The 17,024-nt window shown below is 53.5% G+C and overlaps 1 protein-coding gene across 4 annotated transcripts in view; it reads left to right on the forward strand.

Moving 5' to 3' along the window:
- The window catches only part of OTOF (otoferlin), a 90,514-nt gene that overhangs the window by 24,530 nt on the left and 48,960 nt on the right, over nt 1-17,024 (forward strand). For all 4 annotated transcript variants that reach the window (XM_039887613.1, XM_039887615.1, XM_039887614.1 and 1 more), the window contains exons 3-5: nt 3,555-3,643; nt 10,690-10,789; nt 13,445-13,626. In XM_039887613.1, the coding sequence (XP_039743547.1) occupies nt 3,555-3,643; nt 10,690-10,789; nt 13,445-13,626 (371 nt within the window). The remainder of the gene's footprint in view (nt 1-3,554; nt 3,644-10,689; nt 10,790-13,444; nt 13,627-17,024) is intronic.

The following is a 17,024-nucleotide window of genomic DNA, read 5'->3' on the forward strand; positions in this document are numbered from 1 at the left end:
ACTTCCCTTGAGCTGGGAGGCTGGTTACAGGTTGCAAAGCCCCACCTGTTCCAACCTGCAGTGGGAGAGGGCGGAGAAGTGGCGGGTGGGAGGGAGCTGCTCTTTGATTTCATGGGGAAGGACTTTCCCCTGAGCAGTGGCCACGGGGAATCACTTGGGAGCTCTTCCCATGCCTGGACTCTGCGCAGAGACGCTGGTTTAATCAGTCCACGCTAATCAAATGCCGGTCAGGCCTTGGGATTTTCTAAAGCTTCCGGAAATGATTCTAATGTGCAGACAGGCTTGAGAACCTCTAAGAGAAAGAGAGACAGAGAGACAGAGAGGTAGATAGAGACAGAGAGAGAGAAAAACAGAGAGAGAGACAAAGACAGAGAAATACAGAGAGAGAAACTCATTCATATGAGGTTAAAATGGACGCGGCGAGAAGGTAGCAGAGAAGCAAACAGGAGAGAAGGAAAATGGAGAAATGAAGGAAAAGTGCGGTGTGGGCGGCTAATGGGGAGCCAGAAAAGTGAGGAACACTCCGGACGAGCACTCCGGAGGGGAACGCGGCTTATGGGACTCGAATGTCAGCTGTACCTGAAAAAAGCACTTTCAAAAAAGAAGAGGCTTGCGAGGCTCACGCGGGCCTTGCCTTTCTCCGGGAAGGGCTCGGCCCTGCTCCAGCGTTTACTTCCCCATGTTCCCCCTCCTGAGGCTCCTTCCTGCAGAAATTCCCAAAAGGCCTCGCTCAGCCGCATACCCAGGTCTGCCTCCTCTGGAGCTGCATCTCCAGGCAGGGCTCCCCGAAGCACCCGTCCCCAACCCTCCCGGACTCCCCTCCTCTCTACTCAGCAGACCGGCCCACGACCACCAGCTTTCTACTCCTGCGGGCGCTTTTGACCCAAGCAGTTTCCTTCTCTGGGTCCCTTTCCTTCGAAATAACTTCAGCTGCTCCTGTGCAGACCGAGTTAATGTCACTGTTCAAAGCACCCTTTCAGTCCCATTCCACAGTCTTTTCCTTTGTCTCTTAATCTTTCTCTCCTTCTAAAGCCAAAATCCCACCCACAGACCTTCGGCGAATCAAACACCCCTGCCCCCTTTATTCCAAGAAAACCGAAATCTTGGTGGCTCCCCTAGGCCTCTCCCGCTCAGCACTATGGCGAATGCGTCGCGTTTTCGTGAGCTGGTTTATTTCCCCACAGCCCAGTAAAGCAACTTCATTAAGAAAACTGCATACTCGGCTGAGCTGGAGGCATCCAGACAGCGGGAGCAGAAGCTGCTTAATGAGGCCTGCAGGCTGCTCCCGCTCTCTGCGTCTGTGTCCAAGGCCCTGCTCAGAGCCCTCTCTCTCCTCATCCTGGGCCCGCTCCCTTCCCTGCTTCTTCCGCCCTCTCCTGCCTGCTCCAGCTGAAATATCAGTGGTGTCAGGGGCCTCTCTGAGACTTGGCCAGTCCTGAAGAGAGGGGACATTAAGCCCATTTTCCTGAGACAGGCCCTGCCCACACTAGGAGGGAGCTTGCAGGCTGGCCTCGTGCCCCCAAGCTCCCAGTCCCCATTCTGGGAGAAGGGAGCATAGCTTTGATATGGCACAGTTGCAGGGTTGGCTCTTAGAAGCCTCCCCAGGGCCTACTCAACCACTAAGGACCAGGTTCTCTGAATCACGTTACTTCTCCGAGCCTGTGTTTCTCCGCCTGTAAAACAGAACACGTTATCTGTCTCTTGGGTTGTAGTAAAGACTAAATGAATTAATGCATCTAAAGCATTCAGACCCCTGCATGATGAAAAGTTCTCTATAAATGGCAACTGTTGTTACTATTACTATGACGATTATTTACTTCTCGCCTATTGAGCAGTCTGAATTTGGCGAGGTATAAAAATGAAACGAAATGTGAAAGTCACTGCCTTCTACCTGCTGTCCAAAATCCCCCTTAATGCCATCCTTCAGTGGCAGTCTGAGCAGACCTCAGGGCTTTCTGATCATTTTCAGTTACTCGAAGTTGATTTCAGAAGCTTGACTAGTCTACCTGTCATCCGCTGCGTACCTGGTCGTCTCCCTTTCCTCAGGCTTGTGGCTCAAGATGCAGGGTGGGGTAGGGATGCCGGCTCAGGCCCCCCACATCTCCTCCCACTCCAGCCGGGAGTCGAGGTGCATGGTCTGATTCTTGGTCTCTGCCATGGACGTGACCCTTCCTCGTGGTGTGACCACTTCTCCGATGAGCTCCAGCTAGCTCTGGAAGCCGTCAACATGGCAGGACTACAAACTCTGGCTGTCTCGTAGGACACTGTGTGGGTGGGCTCTGTGGGAGACCTGAGTGGCCTGCCACACAGTACTGATTCCCCGCCTAGGAGACCTGGCTCCACCCCACCGCAGCTCCTGCCACCAGGGGGGTAACATCACAGCCTCATCCAAGCTGAGGACCTCTCTCCTGGCAGGCAGCCTGGGGTGGAGCATCAGAGACTCCCCTTCACAGCATCTACTTGGTTCACAGAATGTAAACCACATATTTGCACCCAACCGTGGCACACCAGGCTCCTTCATGGCTGCCGCCCTGGCCCTGTGGTGCTCTGTGGGTCTCCCGAGAGGCTCAGGGGACAGACCAGTCAGTCCACTGCCTGGGCAGATGTCACTGGGAACCTGCATGCCAGGTTCCCCTTCCTGCAAGCACCTCAACCTCTCTGAGCCACCAAAACACACCATGTAGGAGGCTGTTCTTTCTACCTTTCCCTTCCTGTCTTCTTTCACATCCTAGGGAGGAGGAGGGCTGGGCGATGGCTGGGGTGGCAGGCCTTTAAGAAAGCCCTGAGGGAGGTGCCTGGCCCCGCTTACTGAGAGCTCTCTTTAGAGGATGGGTCCTTAGTACCTTTTGGCCTCTGTTTTGGGCCTTTACTGCCACTTCTAAGGCATCGGGAAAAATTCCACCCAACTTCCTGTTCATCATTGTTATTGATTAAGTAATGAAGCCAGCATAGAAGTGGTGAGAGTTAATCTAGAAACAGTGAGTTAGAGACAGGCTGTCCCTCTTCTGAGGTCCTGACCCTAATACAGGTAAACAGTTAAAATCTGTCCCCAAGGTTCACATTGCTAGTGTGAGAGGCGGTTTGACCTGAAAGCACACACCTCCTGCTCCAGGCAGAGCTCGGACAGGTCAGAGTGATTCTGATTCAGAAGGACACGGCAAAAACCAAGCTGGCAGCACACGGCCCTTGCTGTTGCCTGGGATCAGCCCGGGGTTGCGCCACCCACTCTCGAGACCAGCCCAGCAGTTGGGAGGCAGTGGAAGGGGCACTGGGCTGAGAGTCCAGAGTCCTGGTCAGCATCAGGTTCTCATACTTGCCATATGACCTTGGGCAGGTCACCAAAACCCTCCCAGCGCCATCTTTGAAAGAAGAATGAGCAACAACACCCATGCCACCAGGCGGTAGTCAGAATTAAATGAGACTCCAGGTGTGAACTTTGTCACTGTGCAGCACTGGGCTGACGTCAGGGGCCACCTTACCAGGGATCCCCTCCCAGTCCCCACACCTCTCCCTGTCATTCCCACCCAAGACCACAGCTGTCCCTCTCTCCCCAGACCTTCCGGTGGCCAGTGGCCAGCAGCATCGACAACAATGAGATACTTGAGATTCAGATCTTCAACTACAGCAAAGTCTTCAGCAACAAGTAAGCATGGGGTGGGGGAGGAGAGGCGGGGCGGAGGGGCTGGGGGCCGGCCTTGCTCCTCAAGCTGCCCTCTCCTTTGGGTTTGAAAGGAGACCCGCACCCATAACTTGCCCTGGGGTTGACCTTCAAAGGCTCACCTCCCTGCTTCCTCATGTTGTCCTGGAAGTCCCCCAGCCCTCTCAAGCATTGTCGGCCAAGCATACCTCACCCTCCTCCTTCTGTCCCCAGTCCCATCACAGCTTCCTGTCCCCTTCTTTAAGTCTTCCCTTTACACCAGGCTGGACAACAGTTACCCATTAGAGAAGCTAACGCAATGGCTGATAATATCCTCCATAGACCATCTGTAGCCTTGAGGGCAAACTTGTCACACCTGTGGCTGACAAGCGCTCTGGGGAAGTTTGGTATGATGATTTTGGGAGTCAGGCAAGCTTGATCTCTCAGACCCCAGCCCAGCCATCTACTGTGTGACCCTGGACAAGTTACATAACCTCTTCGAATTCAATATACTCACCTGGAAAAAGGGTAAGTGCTTACCTCAAGGGTAAGCTGTGAGAATTAAGTGAGACAGACGTCTGTTCATTAATTCATTCCCCGTATGTTTACTAAGTGCCTACTGGGCGTCAGGCACAGAACCAGGTGCTGAGGACAGTGAGGCATCTACCCTCACGGAGCTTACACTCTGCGATGAAGTGCAGCTCCCATGTGAGCACCGTCACCGCTAGAGGTTCAAGAAAAGTAGTTCCCAGCCTTCTCTGTGGGCGACAAGCAGAATTCAGAATGATTTGAATGGCCTGGAATGGTGACTAAAAATAATAAATGTCATTTCTACCTTGGGTTCAAAAACCAGTTGCTCTCATACAAGCTGGAGGGCATCGCGCCTGAACAGCAACACATCCGAAAAGGCATAGGGGTCTTATTTGCTAAGAGCTCGGTACAACGCAACAGGGGAGACTACAAACAAGAGAAACGTTGACTTAATGCTAGATTGTATTCATAGAAGCAGAGCAATCAGAGCAGGAGACAAAGTTTTCACTGTTCTCATGCCAGTTAGAGACAACACCAGTAGGCACTGGCTTGTAGACACTGGGGGAAGGGACTAAATCTTATTTTATAACAAGGGAATGAGAGCCTGGAGGAGAAAATCACAGAGGACATGTTCATGCATCCATCCATCCATCCATCCACCCCTCCTTCCAGTCTTTCAGTCACTCATCAAACATTTCCTGAGCAAATACTCTGCACCGGGCAGACGCTGTGCTAGACACCGGAGGAACTAAATGCGGGTTTAAGGCACTGTGCCTGTCCCCTAAGGTTTTCTGCCATGTGGAAGAGGAAAGAGATGTGTGCCTAGAAGCAGGACCAGGACCAGGCTGCATTGCGGGGAGACGGCTGTGATGGGGGAGGGTTGGCAGAGGGTGGGGCCACGACGCTTTTGAGGGGTTTCTGAATCAGGAAGGGCTGAACCGGCGGGGCTGGTAGGATTCTGTAGTTTTCCTTGAAAACCTGCAGATCTGAGTTGAGTTTGGGGTGTGGGCATTTCAGGCCTGCTGCCAGGGCCACAGTGAAGGTGATTAAGGCAGAGGGGCCGTCCTACTTGACCTCTCAGGATGTCACACCATTCAGGCAGCTGTCTCTGGCAGCCACAAGAAAGGTCGGTGAGACACCCACCGGGGCCCCCAAGATGAAGCATGGCCTTCTTCCCTGAGGTGAGACGCCGAGTAACCTGTGAGGACAGGAGAAATAGGAACAGGAGGAGGGCCCATGTGCACAACAATGCAGACGCGGAGGAAAAAGCAGAATCAGAAGCTGAGGGCCAGGAAGGACATCCAGGCACCCCAGTGGGGGCCCATAGGTAGGTGGCAGAGCATCCAGGAGCCTCAGAGCTCAGCCAGTGCAACCCTCGCTATGCAGATGGGGAAACTGAGCCTCAGAGAGGATACTGAGGCCACATGAGTTGATAACGGTAGAGCCGGGCTAGGATGTGTCTTCTTCCTCTCCTTCTCAATCCTCAAACTCCAAGAAATCAGGGTATGTGAGCAGTTATGGTGGACGCTGAGGATGGGAAGGACTGGTAAATCGTTTACGATAGAAGCTGCTGGGCTGCCCACAGAAATGCTAGAAACCTTTGAAGACATTAAAACTCCAGCTATAAACAAATCAGAAGTATTTGGTAAATTGTTTGGGAAACTGACTATCATAACAATGGATATGCTGACGTTTAAGGCTATAATTACTTGCTCTAAAATGCCAACAAGAGGGAGACAGATGGGGGGTGTCTTATTCTAATTCTCTTCTTTCCCTCTCCCTGCCCTCTCTGCCCCCACCCAAGAGAAGGCGGGATACCCCACAAGGGGTGGGGGGTGCCTGGGTCTGATGGAAGGGGGCCCTACCACTTCCTCGGAAGCCTGAAGAATGTCAGCACTGCTGGCTGCAGAGCTGGGATGGGGGAAGGAGTGGCGGTCAGAGGAATGTACAGGGCCGCCTTGACACAGGCCTGCCGGGGGGTCTGGGGGTCGGGGTGGAGGGTGGAGTGCTTGAAGTCAGGAGGGGCTCACGTTTTCACACCTTGGAATCAGGACTCTGTTCCCAGAGCCAAAGAAAAGGCCTATCTGGTGTTTGCCAGGATCGAGCCAGAGGGATGGTTGAGGCCACAACCTCCTGCCCCCACTGTGGCCCAGCTCAGTCACCAGGCTCCTTCTCATGGGGCAGCTGAGCTGAGGGGAAGCCTCTGGGGTTTGCACTGGGCTCACCATCCAGCAAAAACACACCCTCTGCTTGGGATGATGCCTGGCACCCAGCAAGCCCCCATGGCTTTGCACAATGAGTAAATGAATAAATGCTCCTGTGGGGTCGAGAAGCAGAGGGTGTATAGAGTGGGAGGGTCTGGGAGTAGGAATCAGAGCGGCTCTGTCTTCTCTGAAGAGTTCAAGGCACTCCAGGGTGAGAGCCAGTCACATGACTGATGATGCATTTGGGGAAACTGAGATAAAGGAGGCTGGTGTGAGAAATGGAACCTATGGGCCTAATCTCGTCACTGCCCATCTCAGAGAAAGGGATTTGTCCTAGGAATGGAGAGCTTCTTGGAAACTGGCCCCTCACCCCATGGTACCGGGGGTTGCTGGGAGGAGGAGGAAATTTGATGTGAAGGAAGTGTCCTCGTCAGAGGCTAGGAGACCCTCAGGTCTGCTCTGAATGAGGACTTCCCTTTGAGGACGAGGTATTGGGCCCAGAGGATCTTATGAGTCTCCTCCTGCCTGTCCAGGACCTTTGATGGGGGAGGGCCTGACCCAGGTGCCAGTCTCCTGGGGCTCCTGAATAATTCAGGAGCCAGGAGAGCAGTAGGGACCTAGCTGCTTTGGGCACTTGACACCAGCTCCCAGGGGAAAGCAATGAATTATTGACAGGTCCTGGTGCCCGGCAGCAGCTCTATTGTGGTCAGTCTGTGGGCTGTGCCTGAGGCCCCCTCCCTGGTGGCTAATCACCTGGGAATCCTCCTTGGAGGCCAGCACAGCCTCCTGGGTGGCTGTGGGCCCCATGGGGAGTGCTGTCTCTTTTCGATGAGTAACCTGAATGGGCTACATGAGGGAGATTGTCAGAAGACAGTGGATTAGGTTCCAACATTTTCACCTAATTGCCTGGGGGAAACTGACTCCTGGACAAGCCCTTATCTGGGGTCACACAGCTCAGGCTCAGGGCAGGGCCAGGGCTTCCAGCCAGACCTCCTTCCCCAGAACAAAGGGCTTGTACCTCCATTTCCAGGGAAGGACCCCGCTGTCCAAGGGGCATGTGAGTTACCCCTCCTGGGTGGCCCCGGAAGGCCGCTTCGTGCTAACCCACCCAGAGATGCAAGAGCAATAAGCAGACCCCACTGAGTTTGCAAAGGGCAGCTGGGGTGGGAGGGGTTGGTTGGGGAGTCACCACGCACCCCAGAGCCAGGGCTTCCTTCTTGTCCACAGAGGTGGCCAAGGGGCAGCATTCTGTTGGAAGCAGCATTACAGCACTTGTTCTGAAGCTCATTTTCATAGCAAGCACTGTTTTTTGTTTAGATGGTACATTATAGACCTGTAGAGAAAGCAGTTTTATACAAATTTTATAATAAAATAAAATTTTTCCTATTTTACACAAGACTAAGATATATCAATTGCCTGTTTCAAAGAATACTATTTTTCATTTCTATTTGGTAGGTTGGGGGGAACCATTAGATGTTAAAGCCCCCAAGCCATCACACAGAGGGGTGACAAGCCGATTCCTCTGGCCAAGCCATCTCCCAAGGTTCCAGCCCCACCCTCTGGGCCTCGGTTGGCCTCCGCTCTGTGAAGCTCAGCATCTGCCCCCAGAGCCCATCCTGTAAAGGAGACCAGCCCTGCGTAGGCCCTCCAGACAGCCGACATCCGAGTGCCTTGGTGTTTCATTCCAGTGTTCTCGCCACCGCACAATGAATCCGGTGGCATCACCTCCTTTGGGGAGATGGGAACAAAAAAACAAAGTTCAGAGAGGTTGGAGAACTAGCCAAAGTCACACAGCCACCAGGTAACAGAATCTCCCTTAGACCCTGCTGGGCGAACCCACCTCTGTCTGACTCCAGAGTCCAGGCTCTTTCCACTGTCTACACTGCCTCCTCTTAGGGATGGCGTTTAGTTTGTATATGGACAGGATGTGGGTCAGGGTGTGAGGAGTCGGGGGTTTTCCAGAGGCAGACAGCTTACTGTGCGGCTTAAGCTGTGCCAAAATGGACGAGCAGTAAGAGTAGCTGTGGGGTCGTGAGATCCCATCACAAGGCATCAGGCAGGATGTGTGAGGGACCCCTTCTTCATGGAATGCTGGACCAGCTCCCCTCTCAAGCCCCTCTTAAGTCTAAAGGTCTTTGACTCTGACCTTTAAGCCTGGAAGGCGCTGGAGGTTTCTCTGAGCACTTGCAGGGGTGAGGAGGTAAGTGGGGGAAATAGCCCCATCCTGCCCCCTGGGGGTGTCTTGTCACATTGCAGCATCTCTGCTGATCCTTGGGCCTTCCTCGGCCTCCTAGGAAATCTAGAGAAAGATGTCCCCGAGCGCCCAGCACCCAGCAGGTGCTCAGTGGCTCCTAGTAGAAACTAAAGCAGGCCAAAGTTCCAGCTGGCAAAGGGCAGTGGCAGAACAGAGGGTTCTGAGTGTGCTCTCGGGCCAGCATCACCAGCATCACCAGGAAACTTGTCAGAAACACACTTCCTCAGGCCCCACCCTGAATCAGACTCCCTGGACTTGGGCCAGTGGTGGGCTGGAGCTAGATCTTACCAGCTTCAGAGGGAAGATGCTACCAGTCTCTCCCAATTCTGAGTTCAATGACTTCACCCGGAAGCCTGAAATTGGCCATGGGGGTGAGAGGACCACGTACAATGTGGAAGTCACAAAAGCTTCCGGTCAGGCCTGCCCTTCCCCTCCCCCAGCCAGTCATTAAACATTTGCCCGTGCAACTAGGGGTGGGTGGGTCCCCATCATTTCTGTTTTAACGGGCCTTCCAGATGATTCTGTTCATGCTGACGTTTGAGAACCACTGATTTAGAACCAAAAGAGGTGAGGCTGAAGAAGGGCCAGGTCTGAGAAGCTCCTAGAAGCCTACTCAGGCTGTGTAGTGGAAGAATGTCGTGAGCAGTTCTGCCCTCAGGGAGGGAGGGTGGGCTGGCAGGTGGGGCTCTGAGCTCCGGAAGGGAGCCTTTCCTATTCATCCAACATGGCTGCTCCTGCCTCTTCCCCCCGCCCTCACACAGATGTGAGGCTTTCAAAAAAAACAAAAAACAGTGTTTATCCTTTATGGCACTCAGGATGGTCTGAGATCAAACACGTCTGTTAATGTCATAATTCACCTGACACCTCACCTCACCTGGATTTGCCATTAATTAGCTGCGTCTCATCCTGTTTTCTCGGCCTCGTCTTCCTTCTCTGTAAATGAAGGACGGCATGAGAGGGCCCCAAGTCCCTCCAGTACTCACACACTGTGGATGTCCCCCTCAGCTTTTGCCCTGTTAGTCAGAAATGGTGTGTGTGTTTTAATTTACCCCATGCAGTGTCACCTTGTGAGAATATCTCTCTGAATCCCTGTTCTCTCTAGAGCAATAACCTTCAAACCACAGGGTGGAATGGGGTTCAAGTCAACTCGGTCAGCATTTATGGGGCACCCACTGTTGTTCATTAATTCAGCCAGCAGGTATTGAGATCTTTCGTGTGCCAGAAATATAAAATAAAATATCAAAAAAGAAACAGTCCCTGCCCTGGAGAGGCTGACGGTATTGGGCACCCCCTCAATAACATCAGGACTGCTTTTAGGGTACTGACTATGTGCTAGGCACTCTGATAAGAACTTGGCACAGGGGATCTCAGTTAGTCCCATAAACAACGACTCTGTCAAGTAGGGGTTCTTAGCTCCTCTTGGGGGAGACCTGGAACTCAGAGAACATAAGAAAATCGCCTGGGAAGTAGGTGACTTGCTGGTAAGTGTCAGGGCTGGGTTTCAAGTCCCAGTCTCTCTGACTTTAAGACTACTCCTCACAGCACTGCACTGCCTCTCCCATGCTGTGCAGCTGAGAATATGAGGATCCTGCAATCAGATAGGTCCTCGCCCTCAGGCAGAATGGAAGAATGAGCCAGTGGTGTCAGTGGGGTAGACACCTTGCTCATGGTTAGGGATGTGGGAGAGGGAGGAGCTACTGGTGTGTCCAGGAACCTCTGGTCCTTCCCAACAGCCTCTATTCTGCTCTGCAGGGGCTCAGCTGAACCCTAATTCACATATCTGAGAAGCAAAAGGCTCCACTACCACCCTGTCCCCCAGTCTGTGAACATTTTCCCCAACTGGTGCTCACTGCCCTCAAGTCAAACTTCTAGTTGTTAGGGGTCATGTACGCTCTTGGACATGCCACCTGGCCTCAGGGCCACCTTCTCCCACCCCAGCCTGGAGCCTGAGCAAACCCTCCCTCTCTCCAGCTCATTCACCTCCTTTCCAGCCACTCACAGACCCTTGGACTCCTCAGTCTGGCCTCTTCACCTGACGCCACCATGTCCCCTGCCATTCACAGGCTCATTGGGACCTTCCGCATGGTGCTGCAGAAGGTGGTGGAGGAGAACCATGTGGAGGTGACTGACACACTGATTGATGACAATAATGCTATCATCAAGGTGGGTGTGCCCCAGAGAGTCCCTGATATTGCCTATTATGGGGTCACTTGGGGATCTGCTTCACCTCCCTTCCCCTATCCAGAGTGTGATCTGGGGGATGCTCATCATAAATGGAGAGATGAGGCTGGAGGAGGAGACTCAAGTCAGACTCTGCCAGATCACGGCAACCAAAGCCCTTCAGGCATGGCAGTGTCCGCTCTCCCAAGGTGGACATCGCAGTCCTTCTTGCAGTGAGAGAGCTCGAGAAGGGCAACTGGGGATGCCCTCCCTTCTCCACCGAAGACCCCGTATGGACCCAGCTCAGGAACCACTGAAGAGTTCTCTCTGGTCATCCAAAGGCCAGGCTGAGCCCTGCTGCCCACTCCCGGCATGGTCTTCACTCTGCACACCTGTCTCGGCTCCTCTTTAAGACTAGCCATTCTGTGAGGGCAGGGACCTCACTTTCTATTCCATTTGTCACATCACATCCCAGCACTTCGAATAAGAGCACACAGGCTCTAAGAATGCACAGTCTGTAGGCATTTAAAACATGTTCTAACAAAGAAGGAAATAAACCAATCTGGGTGCCCAGACGCCAGCTCTGCTCTGACGCATCTGTCCCCTGGGGCTCATTTGTGTCCCTTCATGGGCAGTTTGGCACAGTGGTGAGAAGCATGGCTCCTGGGTGCAAACCTTAGTTAGGCTACTTACTAATTATGTGACTCGGGCAGGTTACATGTCATCTGCAAAGTAAGCGAAATTATAGTATTTACGTCACAGGATTAAAAGAATACACGGGAAGTACTTAGAATAGTTAAGCACATAGTAAGTGCTCATAGGATATGTAAAATAATACTTAGCTACTGTTTCCCAACCTCAGTTTACCCAGTGTAACATGGAACTATACCATGGTTCCCCCACCAGAGTTTTGCATCTGGCCCTGTGTAGTAGCCAGCAGAATAGCCTCAGAAGGCAGGATTGAGGCCACAGGGAGCCAGAAAGGAAGGAATCCTCTCTGAAGAGTGTCAACGGTGGGACAGAAATCCCACGGTGCCTTAGTGTCTCAAGACACTTCCTTGCTGAGAACAAGGAGAACATTTGAGGCTTCTCAGCTTGGCCCCAGCCTGGTAATTCTTTCCATGCGTAGGTAGGTACGGGTGGGAGGGAGCTTCTTGAAGCCAGGGCGCTGGAGTCTCAGTCACTCCAGTGAAGGGAGAGGTGATGCAGAGCAAGCTACACACCAGTGAGAACAGAGGACTTGGAAGAGAACTAGATGCCTGGAGGAAGAGAGTAGAGTGAGAAGTCAGGTGAGAGAGAAGGGGGGAAGTGGGCAAAGAACAGCCTGCGACCCGTGCCCCATGTTTCTAGAATCAAACTTAGGAATTCAGTGAGGGAAGGACTGACAGATCATCTAGCCCACCTACCACCCACCTGCTGCCCATTTTACAGATGAGAACTATGACGTCCTGGATGGAGAATGGATTTGGTCAAGGTCAGACAGCTGGTCAACAGCAGAGCGAGCACCGGGACCCCAGGCTCCCAACTCCAGACCACCATTTTCCCACCACAACATACTTGGCCACAGCAAAGGGGTTCACATTGGTTCAGTGGGAAGGACATGGGCCTTGGAGGCAGGCAGGCTAAGCTCAAATCCCAGCTCCAGCACTTCCTGGCTGTGTGACTTTGAGCAAGTAGTTTAACCTCTCTATTATGTTAGGTAGGGCAGATTGAAGTGTTGAGATCAGATGAATGTTGTTAGCACAATGTCTAGCACAGTGAGGGTTCAGACATGTGTGCACCTTTTCCTTCTCTTGGGAAATCCGAGCCTGGGCATTTGGAGGTCCACCCACTTAGCAAAGGTCGGCCGTGTGGGTCTCAAAAGTGAGTCACCCCCGCACCTGTAAGGAAGGGCAAGTGTGAGTGGGGGGCACTCTCAGCACCTGTGCGAATTGAGGAAGCGATAGAATGAGTTTTCCCTTCGCACTGGGGAGTGATGGGAGCCAAAAGAAGGTAAGTGGCCCAAGGACATAGAGTGAGGAGCCCAGTCAGTATTCTTAAGTGCACAGCCTGGGCCCAGGTTTGGGGCTTCACTTTCCATGAGGAAAAATCCCAGGGCACCCCCAGGTCCCTTCATTTCCAGGGTAGAAGGGCGGATGTTGGATGAGCAGGAGGAAGAGCTGACCTCACGCCTTTGGAAGGTGTCCAGGGCCTGGGCTCCTCTCCTGAAGGGCACCTCAGCTCACTTCATCACATCTCCAATGACCATCAGGAGTGAGGGAGTCAGCTGATTTCAGGCGCGTTCCACTCCTCATCCCTGCAGGCAACCCTGGCTCTAAGGGAGAGGGGATGACGTACCCACTGCGGACACTGAATGATACTCCTGATTATGTACACAGCGGACTCAGAGGGTCCACTCAGCTGTCCAAGGCAGGTCCCCACCTTGGAGGAATAGAACCCAACATGGGAGCCCATTAAGTTGACTGAGTCTGTGCATGTCCATCTTTCTGAGCCTGTTTCCTCATCTGCAAAAAGAGAGTCGAGGGAAGATAATACCCAGCTTGCCTCCCTCCGACGAGTCAAGGGTGGGCAAGCACTTTGCGGACAGCACAAAGCAGAGGACTGTGTGGGATTATGATTGCAGTCCCAGCTGCTCACCACCTGTCTCTCTCCCTCCAGACCAGTCTGTGCTTGGAGGTCCGGTATCAGGCCACAGATGGCACGGTGGGCTCCTGGGACGATGGGGACTTCCTGGGGGATGAGTCCCTTCAAGAGGAAGAAAAGGAAAGCCAGGAGACAGACGGGCTGCTCCCCGGCTCCCGCCCCAGCGCCCGGCCACCGGGGGAGAAGAGCTTCCGCAGGTAACAGGCTGGACTCTCTGGGTGCCCACTGCCCCCAAAGACATAGGGCTGATGTCTGGTCCCTCTGGAAGGCCCCTCTAGGCCTGACTGGATTCAGAGTACAGGGCTGAGATGCTAGAGAGACATATGAGAGGCAAGAAGGTGTTTCTGCAGCAACCCCCACTCCAGAACTCACTGAGGAGGCAGCAGGGTGGCCGGGCTTTGCCTGAGGATCCAGGCTTCTCCCTCTCTGAGAGAGGCAAGTTCCAGGAGGCTGACCCCTCACACAAGAGGAAGAGGCTAGACCTTCTGCTTCCTCAGAGATTAGGAGAAGCAGATAGGCAGAGGCCCTGATCTCTCTGGTCCAAGATCCAGCAGCGCCAGACTAGCCTCAGGCAGCCTGGCCTCTGCCCTGGCCCAGTTGAAGGCCCAAGTGAGGGCAGCCTCTTCCTGCCAGAGAGAAGCCAGAGGTCCTGGTTAGGACCCAGCCTCTCTTCTGTTGAGAAAAACGCATCCTGGCATCCTCAGTGTCCAGGATTCACACCTGCAAATGTCTTGCCACACAGGTCACAGGAAGCTGTGTCCAGACCTGTGCTTTCCAAATATGCTATTTTTACAAAAAAAAAAAGGAAGCACAATGGTATTCCTCTTAGAGTCCAGAGAGACAGAATCTCGGCTAGTGAAACGCTGTCTGTAGGTTCCTAGGTCAGTGGGGATAACGTGTAAAATGCAGGTGAGTTGACGATGCGTCTAAGAATGGGGTGCGTTTTGAGAAAAGGGGATGTTTCCCTGCCATTGCAATCATCTCCCTCTGGTCTCCTTCCACCTTTTCCCTTCCAAGAAAAATTAATTCAGTTCCTGTTCCCCAGAAACACAGATTCTAAATTAATGGAACTGAATTTGATACTTTTATTGAACAAATATGTTTTCTTTCATTGCACTTGAACCAAGGCCCCCCCCAACACACACACACACACTCACACTCACACATCACAGACACACACACACGCATCACAGACACACACGCAGCTACAAGCTTAAGGGACCCTGGAAGCCTGCTGGGGAGTCAGAGTAATAAGGTCTTACCAGCCTGCGACCCCTGTGCAGTCACAAACCCTCTTTACCGTCTCCCCTAACCTGTCAAATGGGGCGCAGAACAATGAGAACCTGTTGCCGGGAGAGCCAAAGTGATGACAGAGGGACAGGTTGTAACTGGGGTGCCGGGTGCTACCTTATATAAGGACTGTTGACAAACAGGTTCTTGGCAGCTGGATGATGCAAAAGAATCTGGCTGGAAATGGTGAGAGGAGGAGCAGGGACCAGGTGGGGAGCCCAGGATGCTACACGAAAGGAACCATCCCTGTCCTCTGTCCTTTGTAGAAAAGAGCTTGGTAGGGGCTGTCTGAGACTGCAGGGGACTCTGAGAAAGAGCTTTCTGGGGACAAGGTTGGAAGCCATCTATGGGCCATCAATCGCAGGAAAAGCAGCGCTGGCTCTGAACCAGGAGAGCCAAGTTCCATTAAGTCTCATCCTGACTGCCACTAACTAAACTAGATGAGTGACCTTGGGCAAGTCACGAACCCCTCGGGGTCAGTACCAGGAATGGGTTGACTGTCCTGGCTCCCCTCCAACTCTGACATCCCGAGAGACCCTGGGGTACTCTGGATCCTGCGGGTAGCACCCATGGGAAACAACTCTCTGGGAGCTCTGGGTAGCCAAGAGGGCAGCCGTGGCTCCGGCAGTGCTGAGCAGGTTCTTCTCAGCCCCACAAGAGCGGCCAGGATGTGGATGAAGCTCCTGTTCAGCCCTGGCCATCCCACCCATACAAAGCTGGAGCTTCACAGCATCCCGGGGCCAGGGCGGGTGTCACTTACTCTCAGGGTTCCCCATACCCTCTCCCCCACTCCGCCCCCGCTGTCGGTATTGCAGAGAAGGAAGGAATCGCCAACCCATGAGTGCTTTGCTCTCAGAAGCACAAAATCAGGGCTCTGGGCCCTTGCATGTCAGTATACATCTGCCTTAGTCTCCAAAGAGAGACTCAGAACACACGTGCACATACACACACAAGTGCTCATGTCTGCACACACTCACACGCACATATATTATCCCTCTGTGTGAGTGTGAGGCCGGAAGCTGCTGCACACAGGGCTGGTTTCTGGATTCTGCTGCTGACGTGACTCTAGGAGCCACACCTCAGAGAGGACAAAGAAAAGAGCCCCGCTTTCCTCTTGCGGCCGCACTCCAGAGATTCGGGGCTCTCCTGTGAATTGCCTGTATTCTCAGACTCTCCTTTGCATTTTCTCCACTTGCCTGGCCCTCCTGCCCGCCATGGCCCACCTCCTTCTGCCCGACCCTCCTGGTGTCCCTGGGAATGTAGGGGCTCCTGCTGGGCTCCTCTCTGCTAGGCCTCATCTTGGGGGATCAGTGGGGAGACACTTTTCTTATTCTCCTTAAGGATCGTTCTTCCACTCCAGAGGAAGCCAGATACCTCCCTCCTTTGCCGGGGGCCGGAGGACAGCGGGGCAGGTGTGCATGGCTGGGGGCTCTAACAGACGAGCATGGAGTGTATGCCCTGGGGTGTACATAGACATGGGTATATGGGGTCAGCACACTCAGCCTCACCCCTAGAGTGCTGCTTTACCAGTTCCCATGTTCCCCTCACACCCCCCTGCACCCTTCACCAGGCCGAGCTCCAGATGTGTCACAGCTCCCCAGCAGCCCAGAGGAGCCAAGGTCAGGGCCATGCTGGGACTCGGTGTGAAGCAGTGCTCAGGAGACTCCTCCCAAACCCAGCCATTTCACCTGAGGTTGCAGTCCCCCCCATCCCCCACCTAGGACTGAGTGCTCAAGGAGGCTTCGCACCGGGAAGCACTTGCATCCCAGCAAACCCTAGAGTTCCCCAGAGGCCGCCATTCTGATCCTCTGCCCTGTGGCTGCTCTTAACCGTGCACAGGGAGCTGTGGGGATGGGAGCATGAGGGAGGGGTGGCGTGAAACCGAGGCCAAGACACTGGGGCTCACAGGGAGGGAACACTGCCTGAGGTACAGAACTTACCTGGCCAGACTGAGACACTAAAAACACAGTGTGGACTCTAGGAGGAAAGCTAGGCCCGTCCAGGGCTTCATGGAGAGGTCCCCTAGCAACAAGGACCGCCATGAGGTCAAATCCCACCCCCAGTGCTTGCGGCTGAGTGACTGGGGGTAATAATAATTTCGAGCTCATGAGATAGATGGATGCGATATGTCAAAGCATGTCAGAGCGCTCGGCACAGGCCTTGCAGTCATTATTGCTCATGTTGGTTGTAGTCACAATAGTGGTTGTCGTGAAATCATGAGAATATTATTTTTTCACAGAGAGCCTTCTTCCTTTTCCCATTTCCACACTCAGGGTCTACACCTGTGTATGGCCCCTTCGTCAGT

The sequence above is a fragment of the Pteropus medius genome, unplaced genomic scaffold (assembly GCF_902729225.1).
Source record: "Pteropus medius unplaced genomic scaffold, Ma_sr-lr_union100, whole genome shotgun sequence".
NCBI lineage: Eukaryota > Metazoa > Chordata > Mammalia > Chiroptera > Pteropodidae > Pteropus > Pteropus medius.